The 12,513-nt window shown below is 46.6% G+C and overlaps 1 protein-coding gene across 1 annotated transcript; it reads right to left on the bottom strand.

Annotated features, from left to right (window-relative positions):
- Window positions 1–4,615: 4,615 nt before the first annotated feature.
- On the bottom strand, window positions 4,616–11,098 carry rpl5b (ribosomal protein L5b). The gene is made up of 8 exons (XM_084461745.1): window positions 11,017–11,098; window positions 10,281–10,350; window positions 10,036–10,151; window positions 9,779–9,913; window positions 8,417–8,619; window positions 7,788–7,965; window positions 5,597–5,685; window positions 4,616–4,781 (listed from the first exon to the last, which is right to left on the bottom strand). Exons 1-8 carry the CDS (start codon window positions 11,017–11,019, stop codon window positions 4,679–4,681), a joined length of 897 nt encoding a protein of 298 aa, XP_084317871.1. The 5' UTR covers window positions 11,020–11,098; the 3' UTR covers window positions 4,616–4,678.
- Window positions 11,099–12,513: the final 1,415 nt, after the last annotated feature.

Below are 12,513 nucleotides of genomic sequence, written 5' to 3'. Positions count from 1 at the left end.
GGCCATAACAAACACCATGTTCGAACACAAGGATGCCCACAAGTACACCTGGCATCAGAACACCTTAGGCCGAAGGTCGATGATCGATTTCGTTATCGTATCATCTGATCTGAGGCCATGCGTTTTGGACACTCGGGTAAAGAGAGGGGCAGAGCTGTCCACTGATCACCACCTGGTGGTGAGCTGGTTTCGATGGCGGGGGAAACTTCTGGACAGACCTGGAAAACCCAAGCGTGTAGTGAGGGTGAACTGGGAACGTCTGGAGGAAGAGCCTGTCCGGAGAGATTTCAATTGCCACCTCCGGTGGAGCTTCTCAGGCATCCCTGTGGAGGTTGGGGACATCGAGCATGAGTGGTCGGTGTTCAAAGCCTCCATTGCTGAAGCTGCGGCTGGGAGCTGTGGCCTGAGGGCCATAGGTACCTCAAGGGGCGGTAACCCTCGGACACCGTGGTGGACAGCGGTGGTGAGGGAAGCCGTCCGACTGAAGAAGGAGGCCTTCCGGGTTATGTTAGCCCGGGAGACCCCAGAAACAGTTGCAGGGTATCGACTGGCCCGGAGGGCTGCGGCTTCGGCCGTGACCAAGGCAAAGCAGCGGGTGTGGGAGGAGTTCGGAGAAACCATGGAGAAGGACTTTCGGTCGGCACCAAAGTGTTTCTGGAAGACCATCAGACACCTCAGGAAGGGAAAGCGGGGGACCATCCAAGCTGTATACAGCAAGGAGGGGACACTACTGACCTCAACTGAGGAGGTTGTTGAGCGTTGGAAGGAGCACTTTGAGGAACTCCTGAACCCGACTAATCCACCCTCTACGATCGAGGCAGAGCCGGAAGATGATGGGGGGTCGTCAATGTCCTTGGAGGAGGTCACTGAGGTAGTCAAACAACTCCACAGTGGCAGAGCCCCAGGGACTGATGAGATCCGTCCAGAAATGCTGAAGGCGCTGGGTGTAGAGGGGCTGTCTTGGTTGACACGCCTCTGTAACATTGCGTGGAAGTCTGGGTCAGTGCCGAAGGAGTGGCAGACTGGGGTGGTGGTCCCAATATTCAAAAAAGGGGACCAGAGGGTGTGTGCGAATTATAGAGGCATCACATTACTCAGCCTCCCAGGGAAAGTTTACTCCAAGGTGCTGGAAAGGAGGGTCCGGCCGATAGTCGAACCTCAGATCGAAGAGGAACAATGCGGATTTCGTCCTGGTCGTGGAACTACCGACCAGCTCTTCACTCTCGCAAGGATCTTGGAGGGGGCTTGGGAGTTTGCCCAACCTGTCTACATGTGTTTTGTGGACTTGGAGAAGGCTTACGACCGGGTCCCCCGAGAGGTCTTGTGGAGGGTTATGCGGGAGTATGGGGTGAGGGGGTCCCTACTTAGGGCCATCCAATCCCTGTACACCCAGAGCGAGAGCTGTGTCCGGGTCCTCGGCAGTAAGTCGTCTTCCTTTCCGGTGGGTGTTGGCCTCCGCCAGGGCTGCGCTTTGTCACCAATCCTGTTTGTGATTTTCATGGACAGGATATCGAGGCGTAGCCGGGGGGAGGTGGGTTTGCAGTTCGGTGAGCTGGGGATCACGTCACTGCTTTTTGCAGATGATGTGGTCCTGATGGCATCAGCTGCCTGCGACCTCCAGCACTCTCTGGATAGGTTTGCAACTGAGTGTGAAGCGGCTGGGATGAGAATAAGCACTTCTAAATCTGAGGCCATGGTTCTCAGCAGGAAACCGGTGGCCTGTCCGCTCCGAGTAGGAAATGAGTCCTTACCCCAAGTGAAGGAGTTCAAGTATCTGGGGGTCTTGTTCACGAGCGAGGGAACCATGGAGAGCGAGTTTGGCCGGAGAATCGGAGCAGCTGGTGCGGTTCTGCAGTCGCTTTACCGCACTGTTGTGACGAAAAGAGAGCTGAGCCAAAAGGCAAAGCTCTCGATCTACCGGTCTATCTTCGTCCCCACCCTCACCTATGGTCATGAAGGATGGGTCATGACCGAAAGAACGAGATCACGGATACAAGCGGCCGAAATGAGTTTTCTCCGGAGGGTGGCTGGGGTCTCCCTGAGAGATCGGGTGAGAAGTTCAGTCATCCGGGAGAGACTCGGAGTAGAGCCGCTGCTCCTTTGCGTCGAAAGGAGCCAGTTGAGGTGGTTCGGGCATCTAGTGAGGATGCCTCCTGGGCGCCTCCCTAGGGAGGTGTTCCAGGCGTGTCCGGCTGGGAGGAGGCCGCGGGGTAGACCCAGGACTAGGTGGCGGGACTACATCTCCGCACTGGCCTGTGAGCGGCTAAAGATTCCCCAGGCAGAGCTAGTTGATGCTGCTAGGGAAAGGGATGTCTGGGGCCCCCTGCTGGAGCTGCTGCCTCCGCGACCCGACCCTGGATAAGCGGATGAAGATGATGATGATGAGAAAGAAAGAAAGAAATAGTGGGAATATCACAAGTTGGGCTAGCTTTTACAAGCTAGCCCACCTAATAATATGTATAACAATTATATAGTCAAAGATAAAATTGTGAAGAACCATAGATGTGTTCAATATTATCTATAATTCAACTAAAGATGTATCTATACGTATAAATACAAATAATATATAAATTCTATACCCACTAAAATGCCATCTATTTAAGGCATAGGCTCAACCTAAGCTAGGCTGCTTGTGTAGGTTTTGCAGGCTTAGGGTTAGGTAACCCTAACAGGAATCCATCTTGCACCTGATGTGGTATTGTCCGTTGTTTCCTTATTTTTGGAAGTTCAAAAGTGGATAAGGAACTATAATAAAAAATATACTATCAACTTATATAAACTGAAATTTTAGGAGACTTCAATATAAGCAAACTAGATATGGTATCATTGCAATCCTGTTTGGAAAAGCATTTATAATAGCCTACAGTGGAAAACATGCATCTAACTTCCCCAGGTACATCTCAGATCTAAACATGCGTCTAACTTCCCCAGGTACATCTCAGATCTAAACATGCGTCTAACTTCCCCAGGTACATCTCACATCTAAACATGCGTCTAACTTCCCCAGGTACATCTCAGATCTAAACATGCGTCTAACTTCCCCAGGTACATCTCAGATCTAACATGCGTCTATCTTCCCCAGGTACATCTCAGATCTAACATGCGTCTATCTTCCCCAGGTACATCTCAGATATAAACATGCGTCTAACTTCCCCAGGTACATCTCAGATCTAAACATGCGTCTAACTTCCCCAGGTACATCTCAGATATAAACATGCGTCTAACTTCCCCAGGTACATCTCAGATCTAAACATGCGTCTAACTTCCCCAGGTACATCTCAGATCTAACATGCGTCTAACTTCCCCAGGTACATCTCAGATCTAAACATGCGTATAACTTCCCCAGGTACATCTCAGATCTAAACATGCGTCTAACTTCCCCAGGTTCATCTTCCCCAGGTACATCTCAGATCTAAACATGCGTCTAACTTCCCCAGGTACATCTCAGATATAAAGACACTGGGCAATGGAAAGATCCACATCAGAAAATTACAAACCTTGACATATCTTAAAGGATGGGAGGATGGGAAAGGATGGGAAGCCTTGGAGAAAGATAGAAGGATGGGAAGCCTTGGAGAAAGATAGAAGGATGGGAAGCCTTGGAGGAAGAGAGGAATAAATATCTTAAAGGATGGGAAGCCTTGGAGGAAGATAGGAATAATGATGCTGGAGTGGACGAGCTGCAGGCGCACCTATAAGGTGCCTGTTCTGCCCCCTGCCCCTGGTCCTGTACCCGATAGACCGATCTTGCCCTGGTTAGGACCTCGCTATAGCCTACTGATGACCATTATAATTGTCAACAATATGTATCAAATGACTATTAAAATAATGTTCTGGCTTTCACGTACCTCATATTTGTGTGTGTGAGTATGGATATGTAGATGGGTATGTTTGTGTATTGTTATGCATTGTATCATGTCTGTGGTTGTTTGTTTTTGTCACATTTGTGTGTGTGAATGTATAGATTGGTATTTGTTTGTGTAGTATTGTATTGAATATGTCGGTACGTTTTTTTGTTTGTTCACACCCGTCATTTCACATTGTCTTGGTCATATTGTCTACTTTGTTTTAATGTTCATTAATAAAATAAATAAAACATCTAGCCCTCCTCAATGGAGCTCTGTAAAGCTGGGGAAACAGCAGGGTCTCAGCGCAGGCTGCCCTCAAGGCTGCGTCCTTTCCCCTCTACTCTTCTCCCTGAACACAAACAGCTGCCCCCCCAGTCATCAGGCAGGTGACACTCCTCCGACACGCCTTAAAAGTCCTCCGACACGCCTTAAAGTCTTCATTTAGTAATACCTGTATGCTATTATGAGGCACATACACATGCATTGAAGGATACCAAAGTAAAGTGAGGTTTGCACGCTTTAGCTTGGTACTTTAAAGGTCCCTTGTACGTTTTCTAGCAAATATCTAGGCCTTATTTTTCAAATTCCATGGAAGCCCTGAGGAATGCACTTTAGAACCAGCGTTAACCCTCCAGTTGCACCTGCGTAAAAGTATAAAAATGTTCAATGTTCTTCCCTTCTGTTAGATCTAACCATAGACAACGCTTTATTACACCAATTAGATGTAAATCAAATACAAAAAGATGTAAATATGCAATGAAACAGGATTCTTTCCCAATAGATTTATTAGAACAAAGCCTTCCCTCTCCATTAGAAACTGTGAAGGATCTTTAACTGTCAGCAGCCTCTTGTTCCTGAGCCCGGAGATAGCTGGCCTTCTTCTGGGCGACGCGGTCCTTCCTCTGGGCAAGAGAGAGCTTAGCAGGGTTCCACCTGGAGAACACACAAACAAGAGAGAGAGCTTAGCAGGGTTCCACCTGGAGAACACACAAACAAGAGAGAGCTTAGCAGGGTTCCACCTGGAGAACACACAAACAAGAGAGAGAGCTTAGCAGGGTTCCACCTGGAGCAAACACACACACAAGAGCGAGCTTAGCAGGGTTCCACCTGGAGCAAACACAAACGAGAGCTTAGCAGGGTTCCACCTGGAGAACACACAAACAAGAGAGAGAGCTTAGCAGGGTTCCACCTGGAGAACACACAAACAAGAGAGAGAGCTTAGCAGGGTTCCACCTGGAGAACACACAAACAAGAGAGAGAGCTTAGCAGGGTTCCACCTGGAGCAAACACACAAGAGAGAGAGCTTAGCAGGGTTCCACCTGGAGAACACACAAACAAGAGAGAGAGAGCTTAGCAGGGTTCCACCTGGAGAACACACACAAGAGAGAGAGCTTAGCAGGGTTCCACCTGGAGCAAACACACAAGAGAGAGAGCTTAGCAGGGTTCCACCTGGAGAACACACAAACAAGAGAGAGAGAGCTTAGCAGGGTTCCACCTGGAGCAAACACACAAGAGAGAGAGCTTAGCAGGGTTCCACCTGGAGCAAACACACAAGAGAGAGAGCTTAGCAGGGTTCCACCTGGAGCAAACACACAAGAGAGAGAGCTTAGCAGGGTTCCACCTGGAGCAAAGACAAACAGGGACATGAAGGTCAGCTCCGGGTACTCCGGGGGAGCGTGATGAACCCACCATGAAGACGCCATTCAACCCAGTGACGCAGTTCACAGACAGCAGGTGGATCAACTCACCTCTTCTTCTTCACTTCTTTCTTGGGCTTCTTTTCGTGGACCGGATTCTCCCGAATGCTGGCATGAGCCTTTTTGTACATGTCCTCAATCTGTAAGACATGGACAATAAATAAAGCCCAATTACATCTAATTTCTTACATTCTCACTGACATGTTACAGGTTGTGTAATTATAGGCAACAATGACAAGGCCCAACCCAGTATTCCCAAAGGACTGAACGTGCGAAAAATATAAAGAATGAACCAGAATAAAGGCGTGTCTGTAACAGAGTTATGGACCACAAATAAGCCCAGTGGCTGATAGAGAAGTACACGTATACACAAGGGACCACTTACTCATCACATCCAGCTCTCAATGGGTTAATCATTTGACAAATTACACAATGTATTCAGTTAAGATTTTCAACTTGAATATTTCTTTCAGAGATCCGATATGATTGATGATGTAAATGATTGATTTAAGTGTTCTCTTAATTTCTTCAACTAATCAACTATCCTTCTCTGCAATTGATTCATTTAGAAAGAGCAACAAACCCAACATATGGATATCCACGTCTCTTTCCCATCAATTGATATAATTTAAGATCCACCAGCATCTATTCTGATAGTGGAACATGCAAAGAAAAGTATTGAGTAAACAGAGGGGCACCACAATTCTAGATGGAGACCATGTCTAATCTTCATCAGAGGAACAAGCTTTGGAAAAAATACACAAGCGCCAGTGTGTGGTGGACCAGTGTGTGTGGTGGACCAGTGTGTGTGGTGGACCAGTGTGTGTGGTGGACCAGTGTGTGTGGTGGACCAGTGTGTGTGGTGGACCAGTGTGTGTGGTGGACCAGTGTGTGGTGGACCAGTGTGTGTGGTGGACCAGTGTGTGTGGTGCATGTTTGCCCTGATGAAGGCTGCTAGTTCCATAATGAACTAAGTGATTATTAAAGCTTTTTTATTCTAAGAAGAGTGCCTTGGATATCCCTCTTTTTGTGCGTGACTGAAAGCCAGCGCAGCATGGAGAGCAAATGTCGGGTTGTCCCTCTCTCAACGCAACATTAGTAACAGGGCAAATCAAACGATCGACGCCATTCAGTCATTCAGTTATATCATACCAGAAGTGAAGCATGTTAAAGAGCAAAAAGCATATGTTCCAAAAGACCTAAAGTTCCACCTCAGAAATACAAAAAAAGAACCCCGACGTGGCACGGTTCCAAAAATCAACCCAACTGCTCTCAGCCCCGTCTTGAAACAGGTTGACATCAACCATGCAAATGAAGGACCAACTACAATTTGCTCAGTCTCAAGGGTATCATCATCAAGCAGCAGAAGCCCCTGCCATGTCGGGTTGTCCCTCTCTCCCTTCCCAATTAATACATCCCTATGTATTCCCTTGTTGACCTGCAGTTCTATGTTGCTACCACAAGAGGCAGTGGTCCCAGAACATCAAAACAAAAGACTATGACACCATTGGTTTTTAAGAGCTCTGGTGGCCTAGTGGTTAAGGAGCTCGTCTGCCATGCTGAACATGCGAGTTCAAAACCCACAAAACTCGTGGTGTGGATAGTTTTTTGTCACTGGATGTTATAGAAGCTGTGTAAAAATGCGGTTACCTGTTGGTTCTATGTCAGTTATTGAATTTATGTGCAATAATTGAACATATGAAATACTCCTGTTTTGAAATTATACCTACAATATATGTCTCAGTAATTACCCATTATATATAGACCATTTTACATTTTTGGTAAACAATTAAGTGTGCGGGGGCATTTTGGCAACCGGTGCGGGCAGGTGGGTGACCCAGAGAGGGGTCTACTGCCCCCGACCCAATATGACGCGAGGGGGCAGAGTCTCACCACCACACCACGGACCCCACAAATCAGCCCCTGAGAGGGCTAGAGAAACACGGTCTTCACTGACCAGTGTGTGTGGTGGACCAGTGTGTGTGGTGGACCAGTGGGTGGTGGACCAGTGTGTGTGGTGGACCAGTGTGTGTGGTGGACCAGTGGGTGTGGTGGACCAGTGGGTGTGGTGGACCAGTGTGTGTGGTGGACCAGTGTGTGTGGTGGACCAGTGTGTGTGGTGGACCAGTGTGTGTGGTGGACCAGTGTGTGGTGGACCAGTGTGTGGTGGACCAGTGTGTGGTGGACCAGTGTGTGTGGTGGACCAGTGTGTGTGGTGGACCAGTGTGTGTGGTGGACTTGCCGAGTCAGGAGCAACGCCGTTCTTAATGAAGCGGGAGAACTGCTTCTTGTACGCGTCCTCGTCCTCCTCCAGCAGGTAGCTCATGTACTCCGACACGTTGACGCCCATGATGTGCTTCCGGTGGACCTCCGCATTGAACTCCTTGCTCTCAGTGTCGTACCCAGGGAAGCGCTTGGTGCTGGGGAAACACGTTAAGATTACCCAGGGAAGCGCTTGGTGCTGGGGACACACGTTAAGTCTCCGGTGAGGGGAATAACCAGGCTCAACATGACATCACAATTACAATCCCTTCAAAGAATTACGCTACTTTAGTAACAGGGCAAATCAAACGATCAACGCCATTCAGTCATTCAGTTATATCATACCAGAAGTGAAGCATGTTAAAGAGCAAAAAGCATATGTTCCAAAAGACCTAAAGTTCCACCTCAGAAATACAAAAAAAGAACCCCGACGTGGCACGGTTCCAAAAATCAACCCAACTGCTCTCAGCCCCGTCTTGAAACAGGTTGACATCAACCATGCAAATGAAGGACCAACTACAATTTGCTCAGTCTCAAGGGTATCATCATCAAGCAGCAGAAGCCCCTGCCCAGACATCAATCATTACAGGGCCAGACAGGTGTTCTTACCTATGGGGGATAGAGAGGCCTCCATCCACCGCCCCCTTAAGGGCCCCGAACACCTTGTTGCCTGTGGTGGTTCTGGCAAGCCCAGCATCCAGGTAGCAGGTGAATGCACCTGGCTGGCCGTCAATGCTCTCCACATTGAATTCATCACCTGTGACCTCCAACATGCCTTCGTACACCTTGTCCAGGCCAAACTTGTTCAGGAGCTGGAGATGGAAAAAACATTGACATCTATCAACCACTGACATGTCTTCCACTGTAACTGAAGAGTAATTGGGGTGCCAGGGACCGTCAACTTATGTTCCTGCAACAATTTGAACAAAGCAATTAGTAGGCGAGACCACACTACTATAAAGTAGGGTTGCAAATTGTAGGCACGTCCCTGAATCGATTATTCACGGCATCACAATATTTGCAAGTAGCTTCTTGCCCTTTCTTTTCGAAGTAGTCCGACATGAGGCTTTGCCCGCTTCATTTTTCAAAACATTCCACTGTTGATTTCTCTGCATTTCTCCCGAGATGGCCGCTTCGCTACCACGTTGTTTGATCAAGTAAATTTCACATGCTCTAACCAATCCTTAACGATCAATGAATCCTTACTATAAAGTAAACAAAAACTAACATTAAAAACAGATCTAGTCATCAGTGACAAATGTTACCTGACAATAGTGCTTTCAGTGAAATACAAAGTTCTAGAGAGGATTCTAGAGAGGGCCTTCACAATCAAAAAGTTCAACCAATTGGGCATAATCTCCTCCACACGAGACCATCCTGATCCAGCAAGCTCACATTCCGTTTCTCTCCGCAGACGAGTCTGGACTTCCTCCTAGCTTGACCGATTATTGTGGGTGGAAGTACTTGCCTTGACAGATTAACTCCTTCAGCCAATCAGCATAAAACTTTTGCCAAATACAGTCAAAACCGCTGAAACATCTTTTCTTGTTTAATTGTTGTTATTGAGTCTATTTCTGCAATAACTGCCCTTCTAGCTGTGTTGATTCTACCAGCGTTAACATTAATGCTCGTTGCTTCGGGAAACGGTCACGGGACCCAATCAGGGGCAATGTTCTACTGAGGGGGCAAACAGCCGTCACAACACAGTCCCTGATGTTCTACTGGGGGGGCAAACAGCAGTCACAACACAGTCCCTGATTGCCCTGGTCAAAACGTCATCGGAGAATAATCGTTCTAGATAGGGGGAAGTCCAGCCTGAGCTGCGGAGTGTAACTGAATTATGTGCTTGCGTGATCAGGATGGTCTGACAAGGCTCATCTCCTCCTTGTCTCCTTTAAACCCTAACAGTGGGCATTACTCTAGGACCATAACATGTTAGCGTATGAGAAGGGAGCCCAGGGATCCTCTTACCCTGCGGGCCATTAGCAGACCAGTGCAGTAGGCTGCTGCGTAGTTCGTCAGACCCACAGTCACCCCGTACTTGGGCAGCTCATGGGAGTAGGCGGCACACACGATCATATCCCCTTCGATCTTGGCGTAGGCAATCTATGAGAAATACAAAAGCAAAAAAATGAATTAAAAGCTACCTTCGTGGCTCTAATCTGTTGACTGCCAGGTTATTCGCCAGGCCAAGATGAATCTCAAGACCACCCCCTCCGAATCCCAACCTGGCAGACGATGTCACGGTTGGAGAAGCGAACAATCATCCTGTACTTGGGGGTGTTGTACTTGTTCTTGTCTTGGATGACCAGGCGCTTGCGAGCGAAGTAGTCCGTCTTTCCCTCTAAATACAAGGAGGATAGAGAACTCAGAGGTCGTAGTACAACATGCAGGAGGAAGTCCTTCCTGTGGAAGGATCAGTTCCATATCAACAGAATGTTAATGACATTCGACGTGTGTAAACAACTCTTACCCCTCCTTCTCCTGAACTTCACCTGGTACCTCTTGAAGTACGACTTATTCTTCACCACTTTCACGAAACCCTGTGCATAAGATTATTTGTCAGTATCCGTGATTTAAGCGCTGGCCATATTATCAATATGATTTAAGCGCTGGCAATATTATCAATATGATTTAAGCACTGGCCATATTATCAATATTATCAATATGATTTAAGCGCTGGCCATATTCTCAATCAGGCAGACCACGATGCGTAGTATACAGCACTTAGAACTAGAACTGCACTTAGAACTAGAACTGCACTTAGAACCAGACTGCACTTAGAACCAGAACTGTCAGTATCATCAAACTGACTATCGCAATGCAAAGCGCCGGCTAACTGATGAGCCGAGGCCCCATAGAGATCAATGGGATGAGTTAGCTTGGCCGCTATTGAGCTACCCAACTCAGCTGAGACGGGCAAGGAAGCTCGTATTCGTGAGAGGGTGCATGATGAACCACTACCCCAGGATGAAGGGAACAGGGTCTGCCCTTATGAACCACTACCCCTGATGAGGGGAACAGCTCTACGGGCAGCAGGAAGCAAGCAGCCATTAGGCCACGTTTGATGAGCCTCCGGTAGAAAGTTGCCAGACGTAATCTACCTTCATCCATGCATAATCAAAAACATATCTCCTATCTGATGGAACACTATACCTAGTCTATGTCTTACACATGGATGAAGGTACATATTGAGGCGTTTTACTAACCATTTTGCAGTCTTTTCTATCCCCTAGCCAGGAGCTTGGAGTCCAAGACTGGGGTTTTGACTCCGCTGCTCTGAAAAAGGAAGATGCGAGCTGCGCATGCTCCGTAAATCCTGTTGCGCAGGCCGGACAGCTGAGTATCGAACTGGGCAACATGTCAGTCTGCCCCCTAGTGCATAGGAGGACTCAAGGTGGACAGCTGAGTACCGAACTGGGCAACATGTCAGTCTGCCCCCTAGTGCATAGGGGGACTCTAGGTGGAAATGAGCACACATTCATTTTATAATTATAGGCTAAATAAGTGTTGATTAGATTTTGCCGTTTTGATAAACAAGTAGGAAACTTAGCCTACTTGTTTATCGAAACGGCAAAATCGAATCTACGCATATATTACTTAAGAATGTAAACACAAGTATAAACAAATTACAAATATAACTGAATGTAAGTGGATTTATTGTTAATTGTATTCTGCTCATGCCCATTCATCAGATTAATCAGACATTCATATCAGACACTCTATAACAGGGTTAGTGTGTGTGTGTGTGTGTGTATGTATGTGTGTATGTATGTATGTATGTATGTATGTATGTATGTATGTATGTATGTATGTATGTATGTATGTATGTATGTATGTATGTGTGTGTGTGTGTATGTATGTATGTATGTATGTATGTATGTATGTATGTATGCATATTGTGTGTATATATTTTAATTTAATCTATTATGTATATCATCTATAAATAATAAGAGCAGAGAGAAGTTATTCTTTACGCTGAAACCCCAAATCCCCAAATCTATCTATCTATCTATCTATCTATCTATCTATCTATCTATCTATCTATCTATCTATCTATCTATCTATCTATCTATCTATCTATCTATCTATCTATTATTCGACATAACTTTGATCAGTAGGCTGCATTACAAGAATGCAATCTTTTTTTAATCATCATTTAGTTTAAATTCAAGCAGGTTTATTTATCAGTAGCATTGGGCTACTTGCGTCGAATGTATGATTTTGATTTGCTTTCGAACACACCCAAACAGAAATATTGTAATTGAGAGCGCATGCGTACGAGATTAGGCTACAGTCCACGTCAAAACAAATGTACAGGATAGAAAGAGGGGTGTGTCCAACATAAGACATTTGAGAGATCTGCGTAAGCGGTGGGTAAAACCAGAAGAGTGGGTTTGATTGCCATTTGTAAAGTGAATCAAGGCCTTGTCACATTCATTCTCAGCTCACATAAAAGTCTACCCTATACAATATGTAGGCCTACACCATTGATCGGCAGAAGATGACCATACAATACTAAATAATGCAGATGTAGGCAAATTATAGGATATTGAGAAAGAGTCCATTTGACACGAAAACCTGAAACGTGCACTAACATATGCACCACTAGATGGCAGTAGTGCATTATACAATGCTGGGACGCATGGCTCCCAGTATAAACACAGACCTGAAGCTCCTCGGCGACATCAGTGTACACGTATTCT

Source organism: Borostomias antarcticus, assembly GCF_949987555.1.
Source record: "Borostomias antarcticus genome assembly, chromosome: 3".
NCBI lineage: Eukaryota > Metazoa > Chordata > Actinopteri > Stomiiformes > Stomiidae > Borostomias > Borostomias antarcticus.
This window is presented reverse-complemented; position numbering and strand designations above follow the sequence as displayed.

Bases quoted from the DNA above. Each gene is read 5' to 3' on its own strand.
- rpl5b (XM_084461745.1), bottom strand. The intron at 9,914-10,035 runs GTTGGGATTCGG...TATTTCTCATAG, and splicing joins ACCGTGACATCGTCTGCCAG to ATTGCCTACGCCAAGATCGA. The intron at 8,620-9,778 runs GTAAGAGGATCC...TTCCATCTCCAG, and splicing joins GTCTGCTAATGGCCCGCAGG to CTCCTGAACAAGTTTGGCCT.